At 38.0% G+C, this 26648-nt stretch overlaps 1 protein-coding gene across 2 annotated transcripts in view; it reads right to left on the bottom strand.

Annotated features, from left to right (window-relative positions):
- Positions 1 to 786: 786 nt before the first annotated feature.
- Positions 787 to 26648, bottom strand: part of SLC2A9 (solute carrier family 2 member 9) — an 82080-nt gene continuing 56218 nt past the window's right edge. For both annotated transcript variants that reach the window (XM_015625603.2, XM_015625602.2), the window contains exons 11-12: positions 13267 to 13394; positions 787 to 2298 (exon numbers count right to left, since the gene is read on the bottom strand). In XM_015625603.2, coding sequence (XP_015481089.1) covers positions 2041 to 2298; positions 13267 to 13394 — 386 coding nt within the window. In that variant the 3' untranslated portion in view covers positions 787 to 2040. The remainder of the gene's footprint in view (positions 2299 to 13266; positions 13395 to 26648) is intronic.

Below are 26648 nucleotides of genomic sequence, written 5' to 3'. Positions count from 1 at the left end.
CAGTAAAAAAAAACACCAACCATAAAATCTGGCATAAAAGCAGCCATCAATTTTTTGTCAATTACCTAGTAATGAAATTGCCTTATTAGGTCACTTTACAATGTCTGTGGTAAATATGCCACATACAAATAAATCACAGTATAAAACTATATACACAAATTAGTAGTAACAGCTGAATATTAGGATCTCTGATTTTAATTTACAGAATAATTTAGTGTAGAACAAAAAAAAAACAAACGACAGCTTATCTTGTAGAAATACAAACTAACACTTGCCCCCATCCCTGCAGATACTGGAAGATAATTATCCATTGTATGTGTATATATATGACTATAAATCACAGAATCATAGAATAGCCGAGGTTGGCAGGCACCTTAAAGATCATCTTGTTCCAATACCCCACCATAGTCAAGGACACCTTCCACTAGACCAGGTTGCTCAAAGCCCCATCCAATCTGGACTTGAACAGTTCCAGGGATGGGGCAGCCACAGCTTCTCTGGGCAACCTCTTCCAGTGTCTCATCACCCTCACAGTAAAGAATTTCTTCCTAATATCCAATCTCTATCTATCCTCTTTTACCTTGAAGCCACTAATATTAAGCCACTGAATATTAATATATATCTATACTTGGAATGTATATATTCATGTATGAACACATATATGTGCAAATGCTCCAAATGCATGAATGCATGAATTTCTAGATTAGTAAATATAACTAATTGACTCTACCTATATATTGCACTTTCTTCTTCTGTCTTACGCCTGAGAGCAGCTCAAAGACTTACTGACTTTTCAAATAAAACAGCTATTTAATTTTAAAATTCTTGTTATTACTCAACATCCAGGTACCTTGAGGGATCAAGAGAAACTGTTATCAAAATTACAAACTGTAAAGATGACATTCATTAAGAAAAAAAGTCCCATTAATTGTTCACTGAACCACTGAGAGACTGCTGAGTCTTTCTCTTATGAAATCAAGCAATTTTACAAAGCTTTAGACAGCTTAATGTGAGCTAGGCCTGGTGCTTCAGAATCTAATGCCCAAATAAAAATTAGTGTTTAAGTAAGAAATAGATCCCTGCGTATGAATTTGGGTGCCTGAGTGTTAAGAAGTTATCAGGTCTCAGGGGAATCTGGGCTCCTAAGACTTGTTTTAAAAGGAATTTGAAAAGAAAAGGAATAAGCAAACAAAACAATTAAAAACCCCAACTCTTGGAACACTTCACGTTTGAGTTTTTGTTTCAATACTATACCCTACACATATCATCAGTTTTCTCACTTCACCATGAGGTTTAGTTTTCTTTTCATATTAAAGCCTCTAAGTTTGTTCTTAAAAAATATAATTATGTAAATACTTATCTTCGGAGAAATGCAGTGGCAGCAAACCCAGAAACTAGAGACAGCTTATTGCTAATGAATCAGGATTTGCAAGTGATACAAGGAAACTCATCAGGACCCAGAGCTACCCATTTGTGGGAAGGTGGGAGATGTTCAAGCAATGCAACTGAAAGTCAAAATAGCTAGAAAAGGAATGGGAGGGCAGGGAATGTCATGTCAGTTCACATAGGCAGCTTGAATGACATCTTGGAAAATGTGGGGAAATACATTCTGGTGCCATTTCAGGTTTGCTTCTCAGCAGACCCCCACTGGGATCTCTTCTCTTGTCCCTGCCTCCTCCTCCTCTTGGAGAGAGCACACACACCTTCCTGTGAGCACATAGGGGTGCTCAGCCAGCTGCTGCTCAAAACCCTGGCTCCCACTGCCACTTCACAGCTCCAAGTCTGTATTCCCCATCCCACTTGCCACAGCACTTGCTTCACAGGTGCCAAGGAAACCCCATCTCATTTATTTTATCAGTCGCTGTTCCTCCCACCCCTCACTGTCTCAGCCATTACCCCAGCTGCTAATGAGTTCACCCTTACTCACTTAGAACATTTTCGGGGGGAAGCAGTTCATGAGATCATAAAATATACAAGTTGTGTACCACTATAAATGCAAAGAGCATGCTTTCCCCCATCCCCTGAAAGAGCATCTTGGGTTTACACGATCCCTTTTTTGGTTTCCCCATTGTCCACTGAAGATGTGAAGTTTGATTCGTGTTCTTCACTTGGTTTCCTCTCCCCTGGGTAGTGGTTCATCTCTTGCATTTCTAAAGTTACTTTATTCCTTTTGGCAAATGCTTGGCTGATCTGATGAAATGTCTTATTTTTTGTTTCAGGCAGGACAAAAAACAGGTAGGTCGCTCCTGCAAAGCAGATGCCAGCAAACACTAGGAAGCAGTAGGTCTGTAAACCAGCCTGTGAATAGAAGACAGAGGAGATGGTCATTACAAAACAGAAAAAATTCAGAAGTAAGGCAGGATGGTTTAAAAGAAGTGGGGTGCACGGAGCAATTTTTAGCCACGTACAGTACATGCTGGCACTCATTGCTAGTTGAGTACTGAGAAGTTCATAAAAATGCATGAAATTTTGGTTCTTCCAACACTGCCTGTGGCCTGTCGACAGCAAAGCAGGTTCCTGGCACAGGAGAGCTGCAATCTGGGTGGTGCTGGGAGACACAGACCGAGCTGAGGCAGCACGGGGAGAGCAGGGGAGAGCAGGTGGCAACAGGAATCCTGCACTGTGCTCAGCTGAGCCTGGCACCACCCAGGGCCTTCTAGAAATGAGGCAGATGTTCCCCTGGGTTGTTCTTCTGCACACTGCCTCCCAGCTCCTAGGTACAGAAACTGAGCCATGCTTTAAAAGTGCTGTGCACCTCTACAAAACCCATGGAAAAACTGCTATGTTCATCATAGCAGTTACAGGTGCTGAGATTTACAAAATAAATGAGGAAAAACCCCAAATAGTGCACATTTGTTATCACCCTTATGGTTATGGGAGGTCACAGCAATAAAAATAATCCATAAAATGGATTTCTTTTCATGCTAGAAAGTGTAAGAGTTAGTTAAGGGAATGCAAAGTACAGACCATATTTGAATGTTATAGATTTTACTTCACTGAAAAAATGAAGAGAACAGATGTAAAGAAGTTAATTTATAAATTGATTATAAAGGCTCCAACCAGCCAGTAGAAGTTGTACTTCACTGAAACCTAAGTATTTCTTTCCTGGTGATTATTAGATCATTTAGCAGCTACCAGTTACCTTTCAACAGTACAGTTGTGAAAAATAATTTGATAAATACCATATTGCCAATTGAGCTTTGTTGAACTTGGAAGAGGTTTGATATTATGGCTCCAGGGAAGCCACTTGCAACATGTAAGGGACGCTTTCGGGGTGCTGGACGGTCTGGGACACAGCAGAGACCTCTATAATCAAGTTAGATGTTAGTAGTTAATTTCAGGGCGTGGGGGAGAGAGAGAGCCTGCTATGAGCCAGCAGATAGAGCTCAAAGCAGGCTCGGAGAGAACAATACAAAAGGGGGTAAAATATGAATACATGAGTTCAAGACTTAAGATGGCTAAGAAAGAGAGTAACAGGACAGAAGTGAGAGAGCCAGGAAAAGAGAGAGGCCGAGCTCTCTTTTACAATTGCTTATATAATCTATACATTTGAATATTCTATTCTTTCACTCACCAATCTTTCTAAGTATACTAATACAGTAACATTTGTGTGACCTATAGAAATCACTGCTTTTGTATATTTTTAGTTATCTCAGGGTCCTTCAGACCTTTCTTTATAAGGCTGGGGAGAGGGGTCTCAGCTAAGTTTTATTGGGGGGAAGAATGTGTTCTGACATACCAGACCGGTTTCTTTGAATTATTCAAACCATGCTTTCATTTGTATTTTTTCCTTAGACTTTCTAGCTAAAGAGTCATATTTATAATTCCTTTCTAATTCTACCTTCCCAACATAACATTTGAGGAAACCTCCCTTCCTCCTCTATTGATTTACACTCTCTAACATCCAATGTACCCATATTTTTCTAATTGCTTTTATTAACAAGGCTGAATTAACCAGGAAGAGTGACTCCAATTCCAAAAATAAGGTGGCCTTTCTGTGGTGCCTTCCCTGAGGTCATGAACAATAAACCCAAGGAGAGCTGGACTCCTCACACATCACCTCAGGTGCTGCAAGGCTGAGGTTACCCCAGAGAAAACCACTCAGGGCAGAGGAAGCAGACCTGCCTTCCTAAATATACACATTTACAGATACCATTAAAGGTATGTAGCTGAAACAAGTAAGACAGAGCCAGGAAACCTTCATTTTGCACATTTTTGCAACAGACTCTCATCATCGTTAGTCACGCCAGTCCTACGCTGCAGGCTGGTCTAACTCCCTGTTTTGGGTGCTCCAGGTGTATGCAATTCATAGCACTATTTTTGTTTCACTTGCTCATTATGCGTGGTATACGAGAAGAACATTAATTCCTGGGTGGAACAAGCAAGAAGAAATGGAAAAAACCCTTTCTTGCAGCTGCTTTTTAATACCGTGGCTGATTTCCAGCCTGCCGAGCCACAATGTTCTCTGTTTCCGTGGATAATCCATTACCTAGTTCAAATCCTGCCTGTAATAGGAAAAGCTAGCAAGTGCATCCTCTGATATTGTCTATGGACTCTAGAGATCATCAGTGTTTTTTCATTAAATCCTAGAAGCATGAAGTCCTGAGCAAGCTGACAATCACAAGCCAAACAGCATGGGTAACATGGGGGAGAAATATTCTGGCAAATAGAACTTTGAGGCTTATACGGAGGCAGAAGCAAAAGGATATAGTAGACAGGAGAAAATAATTTTGCAGTGCCTCATAAATCATCCTGTCATGCTAAGAATTTAAATTTTACATCTGGATCTTCTGCATTTGTAATTGTTGTTCATCTGAATGACAGAGTTTCAAACCAGAATCATGTTTTTCACTTTGTAAAAAATCAGTGAATTAAATATTCTCCATGATAAAAATGAACCATTAATCCCTCGTATGAATAAACACGGCAACCAAAGGCAGTAAATTACCTGTGTCTCTTGGTGGTGCAGCAACAACTTTGTCTCACCTTTCTAACTCTTTATTTCTTTGCTGCCCATGAGCTAAATAAATTAGTTCTTATTATCTTTGATTCATATCTCTGTAAACCTCTTCTAATTGAACTAAACACTCATGAGTGTGTTTTATTTGCAACTATTTTACCTAATGTATTTATATTTATTTGTAATAATCATATTCTTCCTAATTTCTGCAATCCCTTAAGAAGTAGCCCTCAAGGACCTCCAACTGAAGTTTCACAGAGAATAAGCTAAAAATTAAATTTTGCTCTAAATCCTACAAGTGGATTTTGTTGGGTTTATACAAGGCTGCACTGGTGTCCTGCAGGATTTGTCCAACAAGCCCATAATTCCCAGACAGGAAACACTGCAGGGTGACCACAAAAAGCCCCTTTGTCTCCAGCCATTCTTCAGTTATAATATTTCCTTGAATCTGGTTATTATTTTACACTCACAGCAAAGAAAACTACTCATTCATAAACCTTTTATAACTCATCCAGAGTTCAATTTATATCACCCAAACCTACATTTGGCACAGAACATCACATACTAATTAAATTACTCATTATAAGCATGGAACCTTCTATACACACTGCACACTGATAAAGCTTGTAGGACAGAAATACAGGATAAAGGGGGAGGAAAATTTTAAATCACAGATCTCAACTCAGTAAAACCTTTAGTGGGACATAGGTGGGACAGAGCTCAGATAGATGTTTAATTCATTTTTATCTGTTTCTGAAGTATTTTGAATTGCCTGGTGCTGGAAGAAAGATCTGAGAGGTGGAACAAGCAATAGATTGGCCCAAAAATACCTGATGTGCCCATCAGGGAATCTAGAAGGTGAGATAATGTGGTAAAAAAAACAGTAAATGCTGAGCTGTTGAACAACGGCTACTACAGAGAAGGTACTGATAGATCTGACAGGAAACAGAGTCTCTATTCCATGAGGTTATTGTACTTTCTTTTATTTATATTGCATATTATTTATATTCTGTCCATGAAACCTGTATACCTCACTTACTATCTGTAGTTACCATAGTCTCCCAGCTAACTCTCCTAATCTAACTCTGTCGTTTTATGCCTTCCAGTGTGCTAGGTATGAGCCTGCTGATGCTACTGTAGAGGTAAAACCACAGAATATTGCTTATCCTGGGCTGGGCCGAGAGTAAAAAGCTGAGGAAAAACTAAATTTAAAGTCCTTGGTGGCAAAGCACAGATTCTCTGCAGCTGTGGGTATTTGGGCTTACGGACATAGATGGCCTCAAGATTCTTCACTGACACGTGCATTGTCAATGATACAAGAATAATGACAACATATATGATAAAATTGAAAAGGTTTATCCTTTTTCTATGCTTTGTGACAGTATTTCACCTAGTACATGGAGTAGAAGCCTCAGTGTTCAAAAAATTGAATACTCATATCCACCAAAAGAGTAGCTTAACTCCTCATCAAAACATAGCACCTCTGAAGAGCTAGAAGGGGTAGTTCAAGGAGGAAGGGAACGTCAGAGGAAGAAGTAAAAGCTGATTAATTCTGAATGGAAGCTCTAAGCAAATAGAGAAAACAATAGAGAAAAAAAATGAGGAAAGTGTATGATTTCTGTAGTTCTGCATTTCCTCTCATACGGACAGGTTACTGCCTCACAGCCTGCTCCAAGCAGCAGCAGCAGCAGCAGCAGCAGCAGCAGCAGCAGCAGCAGCAGCAGCAGCAGCAGCAGCCCTGGTGGTGCAGGAAGCACCAAGGCAGCTCTGTCCATATCCCACTGACACATCCACTCACGCTGATCTCTTCACACTGGCTGCACAGACTGCTCAGGTTCAGAACACGCTGCCACCTTCACAAAGGTGCTTTTCCTCCCCCAGCACCAGGCAGCCTTGCCAGAGCTAGGAATGTCTCCTTAGCAATACCCGAATCCAGGCTTTAGTGTGCAGGGTTGGACACCCAAAGGCCAGAAGGGATTCAGAACAAAGCTCTACAAGAGCCCCTGTTCTGCAGCTGTGTTCCCTTGGCACTTCCCTAAGCATAACCTCCTGCAGGATCAGCCAAGGCTCAAAGGTGAGCAGGGTTTAGGTGGTTTCCCAAACAGCAGCAGTGCTGTCTCCTGACTGATATCCATCCAGAGCCAAGGGCACACCCCCGGGTGAGGGTCCTGGAGGGGCCAGGCTGGCTGGGGTTACTGGGGGTCACCTGCCCTATCAGGTCTACAGGGGAGGGCAAAAGGACAGCAGACACACTTATTGATGCAATCTCCTGAGGGAAGCACCTACTAAGTCAGCAGACTAATAAAACCTCTTCAAAGTAGGATTTATATTGGATTTTTCAAGGCTGGTGAGGGCTATTGCTATACAGGATATTTAATAGTTAAGCTTTAACTTTTAAATGCATCACCTTCTATTTTAATACCAGCTTTGTAAGGAGGCCATTTGAAAAACAACATTTCTGGAAATTCTGGCCAGCTGAATCCTGAATTACTCATTTTTGTCTTTTTTCTGCAGATGATCAAGGCTTTCTATTTGTGGAAAAATAAAAAAGAAAACTAAGAAGTGATTTACCTACAACACACATGCAATTACCACAAAAAATAATCAAAGTTGAAGTACTCAGACATTTCCCCCAGATCAGATCCCAGGCATGGCAAGCAATCAGTCCTGACTTTGGATAAGATAGAGCTGCATATGTGAGGTGTATGAATAAGTGCAGTATGAATAGGTGCAGCTTTGCCACTTTTTCTTTAGCAAAGAGGTGAACAAACATACCCCCAGCTTGTGAGGGGCTGCTATACACATCAGAGAGAATGCACAGGCATTTCCCCCACCTCCCTTTAAATACAATAGTAAAGAATACTTAATTTTTAGCATTATGAACTGACTTTATGTGCCCAACATGAATGAGCAAAAGAACTCATTTTTTTTAAAGCTTAAAAGTAAACTGAAACAAATAAATCACCTAACATTGAAATGATCAGAATTCTGGTTTTAATTACAAAACCTGCACAATTTGCTACTTTTAGAAGTAATCTAGCTGAGAACAGTCTTCCTGCTAATAGATTGCATGCTGTGAACACCATACTCTGGAGGAATCTAAAAGTAGTTGAGAGGATCATTACATGCTATTTAACAATAGTTGCTTGCTGACTTAACACACTCTGTAGAAAAGGTTAAATTCTAAGCAGGACTGTGATACTGGAAACAGGAAAACATATTCTAGGGCAGATACAGCAAAATTAATGCTGTACAAATTCTGAATCAATTTAACAAATGTAACACATTAATATTTTTTAATCAAAACTTTTGGCTCTTTCCAGCAAATGCTAAACTTGACTCTAAATTCTCCACTTGCAAAGTCACATCCCTTGACACTAGCAATGGGTCCTTGCATTTGGAAGTTGCCATGAACATCTGTGTCATGAGATGTGGGTCAAACTGGCATTTGAAGTGGTGAGGTCAAGTGATAATGGTTCTTATAAAATTGATCAGCAGAAAAACTGTTATTCGTGCAGACATTTGACTTCACTTTGCTTCAAATTGATAAAATGCAGTGAAACAAATGGATAAGGGCTTGTGTCCTTTACCCTTTGTCCTTCTTCTGTTCCAGACATAATTTAAGGTGCTGCTGAAAGTGCAGGACAATGAGGAAGGACAGAGCATTAAAGTGTAATGTATGAAACATAATTCCTAAGTAAAAAATAGAGACAGTTTTAGACATGAACTGCAATTTCAACCATGACCCTCACAGACTCACTACCTCCTCATAAAAATGTAACAGATCCTTAGAGTGTATCACTCAGGTGGGTTGATTCTAATTAAGATAAGCACATCTAACCCTCTGATAGCCCACATTTCATTTTCTCATCTTTGAGGGGAACTTTAACCATTTCCCTTAATACAGGGACACTGTCATTGCATGGAACATCCAATGCATTTGAAGAAGCTTAAAATAGCTTGGCTGAGGGAAACTATGCATAACTTTCTGTGCACACCGGTTAACGAAATCCCTGTGCTGAGTAATAGAAAAAGTGAAGGAATACTATTACACAGTAAGGAAATAATAAGGACAACCAAAAGACAATCTTGCAAGTAAATGAATCTTGAGGCATGAGAATGAAAATCTCTAGTGTAAAACTGAGGAAGAAATAAAGTAGAAATAAAAGAGAACCTCCAGGAACCAGTATAATGACTCAGAAGTACTTCTTCACAGGCCCAAATAAATTAGTTTCTAAAAGGAGGAAAATGAACACACATACAAGTCTTGGCATTGTACTAGTAAGCAATCTGAACTAAAGCTTCAAGGCTTGTAGCATCTTTATTCCATATAATACTGAGCTCCTTCTGGATCACAGATCTAAGCAGATTATTTTGGTCAAACCCTAGTTAACAGTAAAATCATATATACTTTCTATATAGCAGTTCTCTAAACATAACAGGATATTCCACTGCATTCCCCAGTTATTGGAACCTTTTGTATTAGGAGGAAGGTCTGAAGATGAGCTGTTCTTGAAAATTAAAAATATAAAATACAAAGCAATTTAAATATTTCTTGAATACATACTCTATATACAATGTGACTGACATCTAAAAAAGACTCTGAGCAGTCTTCTAAAAAGAGAAATTATTATGACAGAAAACTTCTGGAGGAATCTGCTGTTTTCCTACATTATTACTAATTACTAATTTACCATGTAGTCTTTAAGTGCCTCATAGAAATCTTGAAATATGAAATAATGAAATATGAAATAATGAAATATGAAATAAAAATGCACCAACATATAGTGAAAATAACATGTTGGGAAATTATTTGGTAATTATTGATGTTTAGTAATTATTTGTATTTATGCAGCACATTACAAAAAGCAAACCGAAACTTTTTCTAGATAACATGTAAATTAAAGTTCTTAAACATGTAGTTTAAAGTTTAAAGACACCACTGGATTACTGAAGTCTATCCCTGCAAACTTATTGCTAATGAAGATTATTACTTTAATGCAAGAAGCCTATTCTATGGCACCAAAAGTTTTCCAACCTTTTAGATTATACTCTTCTGCTGGTTTGTTTTTCCCTGTGCCTGCTTCAGCTCATTGCATCCATTCTCATGTATTTTTACATTCTAATTTCTGTTTTCCTGTGTCCCTGTTCACATTTCAGCACCTCAAATAGGTAGTTATGGAGCCTGGAAAAGAAGCTGCATTCAATTTATTTTTTTTTAATTTGTCAAAAATTGATTTTTATAGTAGCTTTTCAATCTCATATATATATTTTAATTTATGACTCAAGATACTCTTTGATTATATTTATCTACAGATGGTTGAAGGGCAAAAATCTAGTCATTCAAATTAGTTAATTGGTGACATTTGGAAAACTAACTACTATTTGATTTTTTAGTAACTCTAAACTTACCAGATTTACTTCCCAAATGTTTGGGATAATTTTGTAGAAGTACACCAAGGAGCAAAAAAATGTGGCTGCTGTTTCTCAAGCAATCAGGTTAGTATTTAAATACACAGACAGGATTATGCATTCATCCTGTGAAGGCAACTTAAAGATTTTTTTTTCCTGGTTTAGGTTTATAAAATGAACTAGGAAGAAGATACTGCCTTTATGTGAAGAAAGTGGTGACTCATAAACTGAATTTTGAGAATAAGGTTGACTGAAATAGGAAAAAAGTTAAAGCTTGGGAAAAAAGAGATGTTCTAGTTTGATCTTGGAAAACGCTTTAAAAATCAAAGTCTGAGTAACACTGCTTTCATCTTTAGGTGCAAATTCTAAGCTTTTTCTCTTTTTTATTTCTCTTTTCTTTAAAAGAAGAAAAAAATCCCACAAAATCTTCAAGCTCGAAATACAATTTATCTTCATTAAAACTAAACTGGATAATTTTGTAATCACACAACTGGATATTTTTATGACACATAATGACAAATTCCCCAAGGCTACAGCAAACTTCATATGGATGCATACTAAATCACTCAAAAAGCTTTAATATGCATGTGGAAAATTAGAGAATGTAGTTTGCCTTTTAATTTGAATTTACTGAGGGTCTTTTTAAACAGTTTTTACTAGGTGATCTCTCGGGTAGCAATAGCACAACAAGTAGGGAGTGTCCTGAGGTGCATGAATTCAAATCTGACAGCTAAGCAGAGCTCAGGTTAATCCCCAGTTTTGTGCAGAAGGAGGCAGAAATTGCAGTTTTGGAGAAATGTGGCATTCTCTAAATGTCTCTGGACAAAAAACCAACCAAACAAAAAATAATACCTCCCTCCCCACCAAAAAAAACAAAACAACCCCAAAAAAAAGCATTCTGATTAAATGCTCCTAGATTTGAGATCTTGTTCTCTGTCCCTGCCCAGCTGCCAAGGAGGTAGGTGGTGGAAGCAGAACTAGCTGGCCAGTTGGGCTGGAAGGGAGGGTCTAATGCTACTAAAAGTCACTCATCTTCTGGAAGAAAAAGCTATTAAACTACACAGGAGCATCCATTTGCTGGATGAGCTGGGGCTGCCCCATGGACTGTGTCAGGTTTTCAAAACCTCAAGGAAATTGTCTAATTCTTTCTATAATTTTGTAGATGTCCTAACAACCTCAGGAAAAGGAATTATTTCTCTACCTCCTTTTGGAAATCTCACCTGAGAGTGTCTAAGCTGGAAAGGTGTTCACCATGAAACTGGTGGATAGCACTCATCAATTTCAGTAAGCATGAAAAGAAGCTCTCAGGATATAGCAGTGTAATTGCAGTTAACATTAGTAAATGTATAGAGTTTGGGAAGATCACAGACTTTATATCCATGTTAAATTTTGAAGGCGATCCGAGTAATCAAAACTACAAGAGACTTGTGCCTGTTAGAACAAATTTTAAATTTAGTGTCAAACTTAGATCATGGGTGGGATGTTATAAGGCTTTCAAGGTCTACCATAAAGTACCTTATACAGATAATTTAAAACAGTACATAGTATTACATAGTAAAAGCAGTTCTACTTGTCAAATGAAAAAGAAATATATAAGTTTTTAGAGTATGATTTTTTTACTGTATCTGCAAATAGTTAGGCATGTGGTATTGCGGAATCAAATTCTTTTCAGTTGGAAGAAAGCATGCAGAGCAGCAGCTCTCATCAAATCTCTTCCTTGGCAATGATTTGAAGACCATTCCAGAATCTCTCCTGGGTTTGAGGTGCAGGTATCCATGAGGGTTTGCTCTCCCTGCACCTCTCCTCTGCCCCTGATATTTTCCTCTGTGTGTTTAAAAAACTCAAAACCTAGAACTTCTTTTTTTTGGCCTGTAGTAGAGAGCTTCACTCTTAAACTGTTATTCATGGATCAGAATGCCTCTTTTTAGAGTTTGGATGTTTTGTCCATTCCATTGTTTGAAAGAGTTTTGTCCATTCAGGCCATCATCAGCTGTATTTCAGCTCCTGAGATAAAACACCAGCTTCAGTGTGAGCTGCAGAGAGTACAATCCTTGGAAGAGGTTCATGAGCAAAAAAAGAACCTCAGCTTGTTTTCTAATTAGAAGCTGTTTGAAGCCTTTTTGTTTCAAGCAAAAAAACCCTGACATATCAATAGTGTTGAAGTATTAGGAACCAGAGCAGGAGAATGTTGTTCTGTGTCGAACTTTTAATTTTCTTTTTACATTTTTTTTTTTTTAAATAAACTTTCCTTGTTAAAGCACAGCCCCAGATCTCAGACAGCTCCATGTGACTAGTGCAGCCAAGCAATCCACTAAAAACAAAGCTTATGGGAGCCTGGGGAAGCTGGGGCAGGAACAGATTAATCCATGCAGCAATTAAGCTGCAGCAAGAAGGAACCAGCTAAAGAAGATAAAAGCCTGATAGAAGTTGAAAAAAAGAGCCATGAAGCCAAGCTTGTGGAGGGAGGTGCAGAGAGCATCTATTTCCCCATGAGTCTTATATGGATTCTCAAAGCACAGGGTGATAGGGTGGTCTCAAACCATGATGATGGGTATTCTAAAGGCTGAAGAAAGAGGCAGTGACAATCACAGTCAGTGACTGTGAACCCAGACAAGATCATCAGATTGCATAGCTTAAACACTCCTGTGGGGAACTTGCCACGGAGGGTTGTCCATGGTTATAATATTTTTTCCACTGAAGGGCAGCTTTTTTCCAACATGCTCCAGCAAGGAGACATGTGGGTATCACAACTGATCTGTATTGCACACAGGGTGGGAGTGTCATCCACTTCAGTAACAGGACATTTATTACTACCTGAAATTTCTTTTCAAACACCATCTGTCCCACTCTACCAGCAATATCACAGCATATCAGTTATGAAGGATGTTGAGTACCTGGATGAAGGGGAAGAGCAGTCCCACAGCGAAGTTGGAGAGCCAGTTCACTGTCCCAGCTATCATGAATGCAGCTGGCCTCTGTGACTGCTGGAAAAACTCTCCAGTGAGGACAAAGGGAATCCCACCTGAAACAGAGTCCAACAAAACAGTGGTTTTAGTAAAGTCCCCCACCCATCAGCAGAGATGAACAAGCCTCATGACACACATCTCCATGACTAGCACTGCTCTGCAGCTCTCTGCAGGCCTTCTGAAACAGATTTGTTAAAACCATATTTTAGAGAAGTGACACTTCTTTCTTTCATTTCTTTTCACATCTCCTGTTTTGCATTCTTTTCAGGAGTTACATGCGGAAAACAGAGCAGCAAATCCACAAACCAGTTTCCAGAGCATTATGTGATGAGCTGTTATTAAAATGATTGTTTCTACTAAAATGCTTGAAATTCTGAAAATACAGGGATAGTCCAAAATACTTTTCAGTCTTAGCAGTTGGAAAGATGGCTCCAAAGAGACTAACTCCTGTTTTTTTTATTTCAGCCATAAAAAAGAGAAAACTTTTGCCTCCTTATGAGTATACTTGTCAATGATGCTTATTTCATGCATTCCCTTACCAGATACTGCCGGCATTTCTGGCGAGGTCTATTTCTCCCGTCAGCCAAGGACTCTGACCTCCACAATAACAGTTGCAGTTGAATACCACATTTGTGACTTTGATTTCCTTCCACTTAGGCAGAAGACTGTTTTGTACAGCACTGGCATATTGCTGGCCTGACAGTAACCCCCAGGGAGTAGCTGTCTAATAGCTGAAAGTCTCAGTTTATGATCTTTAACTTCCTTCATTCCCATTGGATATTTCAATAGAAATATTTCTATTTTTAGAGAATAAAACCTCTATTTTATTTGCTGACTGTATACATAATTCAGTTAAAGTTACACACATCTACGTGCAGAATTATTTCATTACAGTTTGAAGAACTGTACAACCAGTAACATCAGTCTTCTGCTCCTACCACTTTCTGCTTCTAGGTCCTTCAGTGTGCTGGTATTGCCTGTCTCACCGTTCAGCTCTGTAGGCAAGACCCATATACACTGTGTAAGGCTGTCTAAGTCCTTCCTCTGTTTAAAGCATTTTAACAAGATAGTGTAAACAGCCAAAACCATATTCATAGATACATTTACTTTCAAAATATATAGCAATACTGACCTCCAAAAGATTTATAAATTAATAAGAAAACACCATTATAGACTTATCCATCCGCTGGGTCTTCTCCCTGTATATCTTTCCTTGGTCTCTGGGCTAATCTTTTGCACCACCTTTACCCTTGGGCATTTGTGAATACATCTCTAAGTGCATTATAGGGATGCACTGTTATGTAGCCCCTTGTGCTCAATGGCCCTGAGCATGAACACATGCACCAGAAGGTCCTGTGAGCAGTGAGATAGGGACTTGCAAACACGTAACATGGCATGCAGATGACACGTATTGTCAGGCATTCTTCCAGAGGCAGAAACCATGAATATGTGCATAAAGGAAAGGCAAAGTGATGCAGCAAACAGCTACTCTCCATCATGAGCCAGAGGGACTTTGTGAGAATGTATCTAAAGTGGTAGCAAAGCCTTCAGCTGAACTTTCTGTGCCAAAGAGTGCCATTATAAATTAAACTAAAAAACGTAGAGAATAAATTAATTTATTTACTCCTCCTTTATACATAGGAAAATGAGATAATGGAGAGTTTAAGCCATCCAAAGTGCAGTTTTGTATCTTTCTACAAGATATATATAGTATCAGAATTCTGTGACTAAAACAAAGTAACCTCTCCTACCTGCAGTTTGAACATGTAGAATGAGTATCTGAACCCCCATAACTTAATAAAATTCAAGAAACATGGGGTCTATCAATGCTTGATGGCTTCCAGTGGCCATTCTATCATACCCTTGTGATTTGGGTTCAAATGGCAGCAAACACATCTCTTCTGTGGCTTAGGTCTTTAATGTCATACGAGGCAGCAGTTTGCCAGGACACTAGCCCCTTGGAGAGAGGAACTGAAGGACTGGAAACACAGAAATCATGCAAGATGACTTATTTATGATCATTTATTCTGTCATGCCTTTGCTGTAGGACAATCTACAGAGGTGTTGCTGTTCTTGTCAGTATAATAAAATATGCTGTTGGAAACAGCACTTGGAAAAATACATATTATACAAGAGAGAAAAAAGCCAGAGGCAAAAAAAAAAAAGTACAAAAGGACAGAAACCTATCAGAAAGCATAAGTGTAATGGAAATAAAAATACATGGGCACTATCTTGGTACAGGTTCCTTGAAATTCCAATTTGATTTCTAAGAACATATCAACTATCACTAACTTTCAAAAATTCTGTGGAGGAATGGGAAGGGTGGCACAGACAGACCTCCCAGGTTTCTCATGGTCTAGAGGAGTATATCCACAGCATCACAAAACAGAGAGTCAGCTTCTGTAGAGGGATAACTTAAAAGAGTCATAAGGAGGAACCAAGGAGCCTGAGAAGTGGTACATGATTTATGTGAAAGTCAGGTCAAGTCTGAGAACACAAGAAATGGAATGAAGCCAGGTCACTGCTGTCTATGCCTGGAAGAGCACAGACTTGACTTTATGAGGATGAAGAGGAGGACATGTGAATGCCTTCCAAGGGCCACACCAACATGAAAAACAACTCTGCAGCTGAGAGAACTGAAAAAGAAATTCGGGAAAGCTGAAGGAAAACTGTAAAGCCTTAAAGTCACAGCCAATGAATGCACCTGAGATATAGCCTCAGGATTCCATCCTCAGCCATTTCAAGGTGTCAGAGATTGCTCAAGGACTCCCTTTCTCCTGGAACTCACTGTTCTTTGAGATACAAATCTGAGTGCCTGGGGCTGAAGGAAGCTCTGTTATGCTTTGACTACCTCAGTTGGATCTGAGCAGAGATCACAATACTTTTACCAACAGTACGTCTCAGTCAGTCTCTGCAAGGTACCCTACATAATCACTAGGCCAGATGGGTCTGCACCTTCCTGTGTTCAAACATGGAAGCTTGGAAACCACTGTCAAAAGCAATCCAACCAAACCACTGTATTTTTAGACTATATTTTTTGGAACAATCTTTAAATGCTTTGTCATGAGTTTTGCAAATGTAACATGTATTTGAATGTAGGTGAAATAATTCACCAAAAAGCTACCTCATGATCTTTCTCGTGGAGGATGAACCTGGTATTGTCTTTCTCATGGAAGGCTTTCCATACAATTTTCAGTGAACCAGCTTTATTTTAGCTCTGATCATAAAACAAAAAAATGTGTATTAGGATTTCCCATAGGAGTTTTTCAACAAGGTAGCTTCCAAATATGAATTTAAATAGGTAATGCATTGACCATATAATTACAATGATTAATTTCTAATACTTTGTTCTTTCCAGCATTACAGAGAACATAATAGAAAAACTCTTTACATACTGCAGTGCTAGTAAGGAAAGATTATTATACCTGTTAGGATTCTATATCCATTGGGAACTACAAATGTCTTACTGCAGGACTTGTATATCAATAAGCTGTTTAGTAAAACTAGATTAAACCCACTTGACACAATTTGACATGCACAGATACCTCTGTTTCTATGTTCTTTATTAATTTATCTCTGTAATTAGTCCAGTTGCACATAGAATCAATGTCATGTGCTGGTAAAAATCCAGACTCTCAATCTAGTACTCTTTTATGCATGAAATTGGAATGTTAGAACAGAAAAAATATTCTTGGTATCCTTGCTATAGGTTTTCAAGTATACATTTAAATTTACAGAGGTATCAATGTGTTTTCTTAGGAAAAATTAGGTGCACATGTATACTGTTTGGTTCAGTAAGCAGTTACAAATAAATATTAACAGAATAAATAGCAGAAGTTACATGAGTAAGTGTTAAAACCTGAATACAGAAAACATGAAGAAGGAAGGAAAATGCTGAATTCCTAATTCTGTTTTTATCCAGTACCTAACTGGGAATTTATGTTATAGCTATAGCTATGTGATTTGTGAAATGAGACTGTTACAAGAATCAATGCCTAATACAAATCAGGGAGATTTATTACAGTTGTAAATCACTTCTAAAGGTGACAGAAATTTTGTGCCCTAAGAACCACTAAAGAGAATGTACCCCTCCCAGAGCTAGCAGCTCACCTTTCAGTACCCACCCAAGCCAAACCCTTGTGGGTTCAGGCAGCAGCCGGAGCGTGTCCAGCCCCACCAGGACCACCAGTGGCCACCCGTGACCTCCTGCAGGTCTCAGCTCTCCAAGTTCTGCCCATACAGGGGGAAGTCTGGGAATCCTGCAAGGCTGACTGGGCAAGAGCTCCCAGACTTTCCAGCTCCATGCTTTGAGACAAGGAGTCTTCAAAGTCTTCAAAGGGAGGTGTTTTGAGAAAACAGACAACTACCTTGCAACAATGTTCTGTTTTGAGGGGAAAGTCTGTGGAGCTCCAGACATGGTCAAGCAAAATGGCTTTGTCTGCAAGGCCAGGAATGTAGGGAAGACTGATATATCCTAATAGGGCTGGGGGACAAAGTACTGTCTCAATGAAAGGTGTTGCTATTTGCAATTCAAGGGCCCTCTAGGGAGCAACTCTGGGAGAGAGGCAGTGGAAGTGAGACTAAACTCCTGGAAGGTAACTGCTGGAAAAACAATCCAATGCTCTTCAGTGAGAGAGCAAAATGCTGTTAGCTACTATCAAGACTTCAATTATTAAAAAAGCACAAACAAACAAACAAACAACCAACCCCCAACCTAACCAATGAACAAAACCCCAAAAAATGTGCAACAAAACCCAAAATGTATTTCAGGGATACTGCGAGGGAGTGATGCAATGCAGCTACTGAGTTTCTTCCATTTCTGTAGGTCTACAGATAGAATAAGAATTTTGCAAAATAGATAGCTCAATCTTTATAGAGATGTTCTGTCACCTGTTAGATTATTTTAACTTGCACTTTGTATTTGATTGAATAATACCCCACCAAATATGACATTACAGTCAGATATGACAGCTGTACTCCCAGCTAATCCTGCTGAGAGAACTGGGAACAGAAGGAGTGACAGGGGTGTACTGAGTCACAGCCTCATGCTACAGACTTTTCTAGCTGTCTGCAGCTCTTCTCCACAGGATGATTAAGTAAAACAAGCACTTTGTTTGTGGAAAATGGTATAGCTCATTAACCACATTAATTTGTACCATTTGAATATTTTCTGCCTCAGATTAAAGGCCACTTGAGTAAAAAACATTTAAAGAAGTCAGTCTATGGCAAACAAAAGGTGCAAACTATAAGACCAAACTAAAACACCCAAATAATACAAAACCTTGCAAACTCTGATATTGTAATAAATAGTATTTATAATTATTAAAGGACTAGTTTTTAATATAGTATTGTGTGAAAGACTTTTTGCAGTGAATAATTGACTCTTGGTTTAACATCTATATAAAACCTACTATTCCAACAGCATTTAGAAGGACAGGTCTGGAGGTATTCTGAACTTTGTTGGTGCAAGGCAAACACTATCATTCAAGGTAAATAAAATAAATAAACAAAGCCACGGTGCAGACCAAAAATATTGATTCACTCTGTTCTAACCTCAGTAGTTAAAATATTATTTCTTGGTTCTCAGGTAATTTACACTAAAATGGTTGACAAACAACAAGGTTATTGCATAAAATAAATTAAAAAAAATCACATAAAATTCTTTTTAGGTCCATTTAGGTAACTAGTTCCACAGCAGATATTCCATGCAAAAAAGACACAATACCCTTACTTGAACCATCTGGTAATTTCCTCTTCAGTGAAATTCTCCCCCTCTTGAATATTAATGAGAGTATTTTTCTATAATATTTACTTCTGTAAGTCAGTGAACTCAAGCAGAATTTTATGAGCAATCCTTTACCGACGGAATCACTTTTCTCTGAAAATTTGTTCAGCAAAATATTTATCATATAACTAATGAATCCAAATAAGTTCAGTACTTTTAAGGTACTTTTCCTTAGATAAGTTATAAGAATTCCCTTTGAGATACAACTGTTGGCTGTACATGTGAGGAAAATATTTAATTTTGAATTTATTTTAATTTATGAATTTAATTCATTATTTATTTTTTTTCATCTTTTATTGTAGGACAAACCAGCAGTAATGCAGGCCATTTTGGCAAATTTTGAACAAAACAAGTACATTTTTTTTTTGGTTTTTTGTAACAATTTTGGTCTACTGGGATATTTGGTGGGGGTTTTTTGTTGTTGTTATTATTGTTGTTTGACTTTTTTTTTAGTATTGGCTTTTTTTGGTAGAAACTGAACATCAACATTGAATTTCTCCTGTGGTTCTTGGCAACATTTTTTGCTTCACAATTACAACACTACATAGCTACCAAGGAATAAAATGCAATTAAAAAAATACACTCAACTTATAATTACATAAATAGTTAATAGTCTTTTAATAATTTCTGACATGTGTTCATATCCACTTAATAATATTACAACCCTAATTACAGCCCAACTTGCTGTTCTATTTAAATGTGAAGAATTTTTTTTAATTGAGGTATGAGTCTATATAATATAATTACATTTATAATTATTCTCAGTAACAATGATGATTAGGCACTCTCCTCATATGAAATTGTTAAAACCAATTATCTCGATGATGAGAACAATGATGAGAGAGTTTTTACTTTAATAAAAGCACAGAAGTATCCCTTATGTATTCATCCACTAAACAGACGGAAGCAGTGTGGAAATAGCCAAATTAAAGACTCAACTGTGTTCAGTCCTAGGTAAGAGAAATATTCATAGAGTCACAGTACTGTATAAGGATTGAACAGAAGAAAAAACCCAACCCTTATCTATTCTAGGCTTATTACTTCTGTGGTAATCTTCTGAAAGAAATATATCAGACATGATTTCCCATCAGGAATTCAAGTTGACAGACCACTAGCACAAAATGCTGCTGGTTGTGAACCTGCAGGCTAAAGCAATCTTGAAAAGTCATTATATTTTAACAAAAAAATATTCATGCTATCAGTGCACAGTTATGTCATTGTATATCTGCATTCATCCTGAAGGATGGCAACAGTAAAAATAGTGGGGAAAATTTTGAGAGAAGCTGGAACCAAAGAGTTCTCCCTGTCCTTCTCCTGTTTAAGGTGGGTAACAGACCATGTCTTCACTGCTTATGATTTCTGGAAACTGTTGAAGTTTTTAGGAATTGAAGAAATTGTTTGTTGCTACAGGATGGTGGACAGGGTATGAGGAGCAATAATTGTAGAACTAATGAATGTAAGACAGTAACAAAGAAATATTTTCCTTACTGTGGTCAATAACCAAAACAAATAAAATAGTAGTGTCTGCTTGCTAATAAACAGAAAGGAAAAGGAAGAGAGACTCAGAAGATGCACTTTGACTAGATGTACCAGCTGAAGACAGTAACAGGCTCACTGTGATGAACTATATAAGGTTTCTTTCTGATGAAACTCAGAATGAGGTCACCAAAACCATAACTCTGTGTTTCCAAAAAAGTGAAGTTTCTGGAGTAGGACAGATAACACTTGGAGATTTAAAGGAAAAAACTTTGACTGCTTTGACTGTTTGCTTGGTCAAACTGACACTGATTACCCTTGTCCATGCAGTTCTCCTGACCTATGTTTTTCCTCTGAAAGTCTGTCACTGATGTTTATTCATCTTTCTACACAGCACCTTGGCTACCAAGAAACACTCTCTGGACTCTAGAGCTGTGTTCATTGAAACATCAAACTAATAAACATCTGCATTTAGATCTTAGCTATGGAGATTAGTCAGAAATAGATGAGATGAACAGAAAAACTTTTCTTTGCTGTGCATTGTGCCTGGGCATAAGGGAAATAAAATATTTGTATTGCCTTACATTCATTAATTCTACATCTACTGTTCTATGTATTTATTAGTTTGCACTTTTGCAAATATAACTGTTTTATACAAATTCACATAAAAAACCAGTTTTGGTTTTTGGTTTTTTTTACTAGGCTTTCCATATCCAATCCCTATTAATCTGAATAATGTACCTAGGTCACTTACACAGCATTTGAATAAATGTTTTTTTTTCATGGTTACATGAACCTCTAAAACACATGGGTGCATTTTTGCAGCAATAAATTTCTTCGGTCTAGGAGTTGTGAGCTATCAGCAAGTAATTAATGATCATTCAGGAAAAGCTGCTAGTTCAGGTAGGAGGAGTGCTGTCAAGTGTCAAAGCATTCACATTTTGAAAGCTTCAATTAAGATAATTTGTAAAAATCTATTGTTAGCAGAATAAAGTTCATAAGTTTTCCTGCTGCTGCGAACTCCAGGTGTCACCTCCAGCAACTCCTTTATTCAACAGATACAATTACCTTTCTAATACTAGGGGTTCATTTTTCTTTAGAACTGCCACTAATTATAAAGAATTGAAATCACTTTCTCTACAGAACTGTTAAAAGCTACGCATTTTCTCTATGCTCCTCTTTAAGATAGAAGAAATAAAACAAAACGTAAAATAGGTATTAATCCCAAAATATATGTTGAATGACATTGTATTTAATATATTCAAAGACCATGTTATCCTCCAACCCCCAAAAATAAATTTCAATGAATATTGAAAGGAATTCTAGTCTTATTTCTTAATAGCCTAAAAAAATCAGTTTGTTCACACAAAGGTAATCAAAAGATAAATTCTCAAGTACTTGGTAAAAGTAGTTGAAAATACTCCTTCCTCTAGGGATAGGCAGGAGATTTTTTCTTCTCTAGAGAAAGCCAGAAAAGGGAAGTGAAGAAGCCAGAAAAGGGCTGCTGCACAGCCTGCACCATGGCACTGACACATCATTGACACATCATTGACATGGCACTGACACATCATTGACAAGGCATTGACATGACACTGACATCATTGACATGGCACTGACACGTCATTGACACATCATTGACACGGCACTGACACATCATTGACATGGCACTGACACGTCATTGACACATCATTGACACGGCACTGACACAGCACTGACACGGCACTGACATGGCACAGATACATCACTGACATGGCACTGACACAGCATTGACACAGCACTGACACGTCATTGACACAGCATTGACATGGCACTGACACATCTTTGACATGGCACTGACACAGGAGGACAAGGCACCAATCCTAAGGGTACTTCTTGGGATGATGGATGGCAGCCCACAGCAAGGGAGTGTCACAACAGGGGATGGGGCCAGAGGCCTCAGGAATGTTCAGCTGAGCCTCTCTCCAGGTTATGACAAGTTTCTGAATTGAGCTATAACTCACATTTGGAGTATTTAACTGATATTTAGGCAGCATATTTTTATTCTGCTGTTATGCCCACAAAAGCCTTGCAACTATCAACAAATCCAGCCTTTTCCTAAATACCTGGGAAAACTAAAGGTTATTTCTGCACCAATACTCTCCAGAGCCAGTGCAGGAACTACTTGGCCATTATCATAGAATGCCTATCTGATGGAAAGACTGTAAAGATTTCTAGTTTATAGAATTAAAAAAAAATAAATTGAAAATTAACCTAAGTTTTCATATATACTACTTTTTAACTAAATATAGAATAACACGGGGTAATATGTTTCTTTTAACCTCATATAGTTTTCTGGTACAGAGTGAGGCTTTTTTGCACTCAAGCAGGCTGAAACTCTTTTGCAGAGTGGACTGGCATAATGTCTCTGTGGGAGGCCATGAGTGTTAGAAGTTTTTACATCTCACACCAAGTGGAGAAGGTAAAACACCCCACAAAGGTTCTGTAAATGCTTATATCAGGCAATAATACTGATGCTGCCTTTCACTGCAGTACTTTCATGTCTACATGTGTGCTATCACACCTTTGGCTGTTTCACATCCAAGAGCTGATTTTTATTTTCTTCACTCATGACATTTCAGGTTGAGCAAACCTCATGACTTTCAAAATGACCCTTTTATGACAACAGCTCTGCTGTCAGTGCAGCTGCACACTGGCATTCAGAGTAAGAGCTGGGACTGATTTAAACTTTAAATACCAAAGAATCTCTGATACACCTCAGGGCAATGATTTCCTCTGAGTTTTCTTTTGTTTATCTTATAATGTCATTTTAAAATTGTATTCAGTTGTATTCATTGTATTCACCTGTGTTAGGGAAAACTTCACTCACGTTCCGTAAGCCATGACAAATATTATAAAACTTTCAAAAAAGAGACAAGCATAAGTGACACATTTTTCTCAAATGGACTGGTTTGTTGATATATTTCTCAGTTGCACATGAAAATGCAATTGCTATAAAAAGTAACAACTGAAAAATGAAGATCTTGCTACCATAAAATTACTATTTTTTTTCAAATTCATCTGAGTTTGAATTTTACTGATTTCTCTTTCCTGTAATCAGAGTGTGACTGGAAACATACCACTGATCTGATTTTCATCCTTATGCATACTAAATAGAAACCTATTTTAGAAGCAGGAATTTAAGTAAAATCACACAGACTCATGTTTGATCACACTAAATTCAGCCTTATTCGTGCTACACTGAACTCAGCAGGACTTCTGTGGGGAACTTTTACTCGTCCACAGAAATACTTCCAGGATTCAAGACCAGAATAACTACTTCTAAGATGTTATGTGGCATACAACTGTAAAGCCAAAATGCCTGAAACTACTGTGTATGACAGCCAGAGACTCCTGCTTTCTTCTCTCTAGTGCCACTGATTTTAAAATAGCAGCTATTGACAGAAATGAAGTCAGGAACTGCATTTTATTGCAATGACCAGGTAGAAAATCCCCCTGGATTGCCACATGTGCATCTTTGCAGACACTGTGGGCTTTTAGACAGGTAGAAACAAGGTAAGACTTTATACAGAGGATCAAACATCTCAATTAGAGATAGATAAATGAAGAACACAAGATTAGAAGATAAAAGAATCCAGGATCATATTAGATTGTCTGGTTCAAATGCAATCCTCAGTTGTTTCAGGCAGAATTCAATTCTAAGCCTTTTCTGTGAGACACTGTGAAGTTATTCTGGATCTTTTTATATATAAATCTATTTTCTTCACCTTCACAGTGGCCCTTCTTTGCAGCCCTTCTTTGCTAACTGCTGCCTGAGCAGTTCTGTGCTCCGATACTCAGCTCTAAGTCATCTCATAAATGATGACACGATGCTTGACAGCACAATGAGCATTTTTCACATTACAATACAGTGAGACAATGCATGACAATATGATGTATTAGGTCTTTAAGAAAACATGTGAAAGAATGTGCATAGTGAGTATTCATATAAAGCAATCTTTCAATTTACTTAGATAATATGTAATCAACTATGTGGAAGTCTTCCATGTGATACTTAGAGATATTATTCTTATATTTTTCCTTAGCTACCTGGCATTTTTCAGACATCTTTAAATCCTCACCCTGTTCTGAGTTTCTAAGCCTCGTTTTCTCCCCTGGTGATGCAGGCTTATATGTCCCATTCTTAGAAATGGGGGAAATGCAAAAGATTTCAACAAAATCAGTAATCTCAAGCTTCAAGTGCCATCAAAATAACACAAGTTTCCAGTACAAGGATGGCTTGAGTTATCATGATCAGGTAATGGATATAAAATCAAGTCCTCAGATTTTTGGAACTTGCATGATTATTACTGTTTGTTGTAATAAAACATGATTTTTTTCTTTCTAAAGGACTCCAAGGAATTCTTAGGAAGAAGGAATTTTACCACATGCCTTCCTGTGCCCATTTGTGGTTGATCTCCCTCCCAGATGCAGTGGTGAAAAGGTGGGTGACACACTTGTGCTACACAAACACTTTTTACAGATCTTACTGCCACAATTAGGGTCTGGGATTATTTTTACTTATTTCCAGTGGTAAAAGAAGTCCAGTGCCCCAGTGCACCATGTTTCCAGAGCCAGCAAATTTGCAGAGATTTCAAAGCAACAATACTTCCTCAATTTCTGAAAGAAGGTGGTAAAATAAGATTGTTTCAAAGCAAGGTATTTTATCAAAACTGTCCACCTCCTGCCACCTCCTCCCATCCTTCCATTTAGTTAAAGACAGGCATCATACCTGACCATGGCCACCACAGTTTCCTGTCCCTTCTCTGCAGCAGTGCCTTCTCTACTTAACAAAGCTGGATAGAAAGGGGTTACACTTAAACAGAATATGCTTCTGAGGAAGAAATACCAATAAATCACTTCATACAAAGATAATGCATGGAAATGCTTTATGCCAGATTTCCAAGTTCTCAAGGTCTTGACTGTCTTTTTGCTACATTTAGGAAGGTTATCCAGAAGTTCATGCCAATGTTTCTGTAACCCCCAATTGATCAGTTGATCAGTTTTTTTTCTCCACATGTTCCATTATCCGACATATCTTGACAGATGGCAGAAAAGCCATTCTCTGGTTCAGAGGATGTGAGTTGGAAAAACTTCAAAACCAAAATCTGCAAGCCCCTCATCCGAAAATGCATGACAGACTCACTGACAAGTGGGGTCAACATCCCTGCAGACAAATCAGGAAAACGGATGGAACACATTCTGTGTCGGTTTTGGGTGCTCAGTTGTTGGTTTTTTTAAAAATCTTTGGGGGTAAAAGCGGAAAATCTGTAGCAGGTTTTTTAAAACTACAATGCACATTTTTCAATTATCCCAGAAAACTCAAAAATCACTTGCTGGCGCAGCAACTGTTGTAAAGGTACAATAGGTGAATGGGGAATTCAAGAAAATAGCTAAAAATAAGCAGAAGCTTCTCTTTTTTCTGTTTAAGTCAGATTTCAGACCATCTTTCCTGAAAAAAATGGATTCTGCCGGCACAGTTGAACATGAATGTTCAGTCCATGAAGAGGCAGCCACACAGGTTTAACTGAGAAAATGAGAATAAATCCTAGTTTTCCTATTTTCTTAAATATTAACTATTAATATTAAGTCAAATAAGGAAGACATTTCACATCTAAACCTGTATATCATGATCCAAATTTCCAAGAAGCTGCACATTATTTACCCATTCTGGAAAGGCATTAAATCATTAAATCAATGCATTCTCTCATGATGTATAACCTGAACAGCACAAATACTCTCTGCATATCTTGATATTCTTTGATTTGAGATTATTTGATTTGTTTTCTCAGCTGATTTTCAGCTTTTTGCCTTTTGTCTCCTTAGGAGTCAGAACCAATCCCCTCTTTTTTTTTTTTCAGTTTACTGTTTGCAGGATCACAATTCTTCATTTGAAATGTATCCTATGTTTATTTCAGGTCCAGCAAATATCTTAACTTGCATATTATTAACAAATAGGCACAATGAAACAACTGTCTGGACCAGCAGGGCTCCCTAGTCTATAGAAAATAAA

This window comes from Parus major, chromosome 4, assembly GCF_001522545.3.
Source record: "Parus major isolate Abel chromosome 4, Parus_major1.1, whole genome shotgun sequence".
In the NCBI taxonomy this organism is placed as follows: Eukaryota; Metazoa; Chordata; class Aves; order Passeriformes; family Paridae; genus Parus; species Parus major.
Note: the sequence above shows the minus strand (reverse complement) of the source record. Positions and strands in the feature narration are given on the sequence as shown.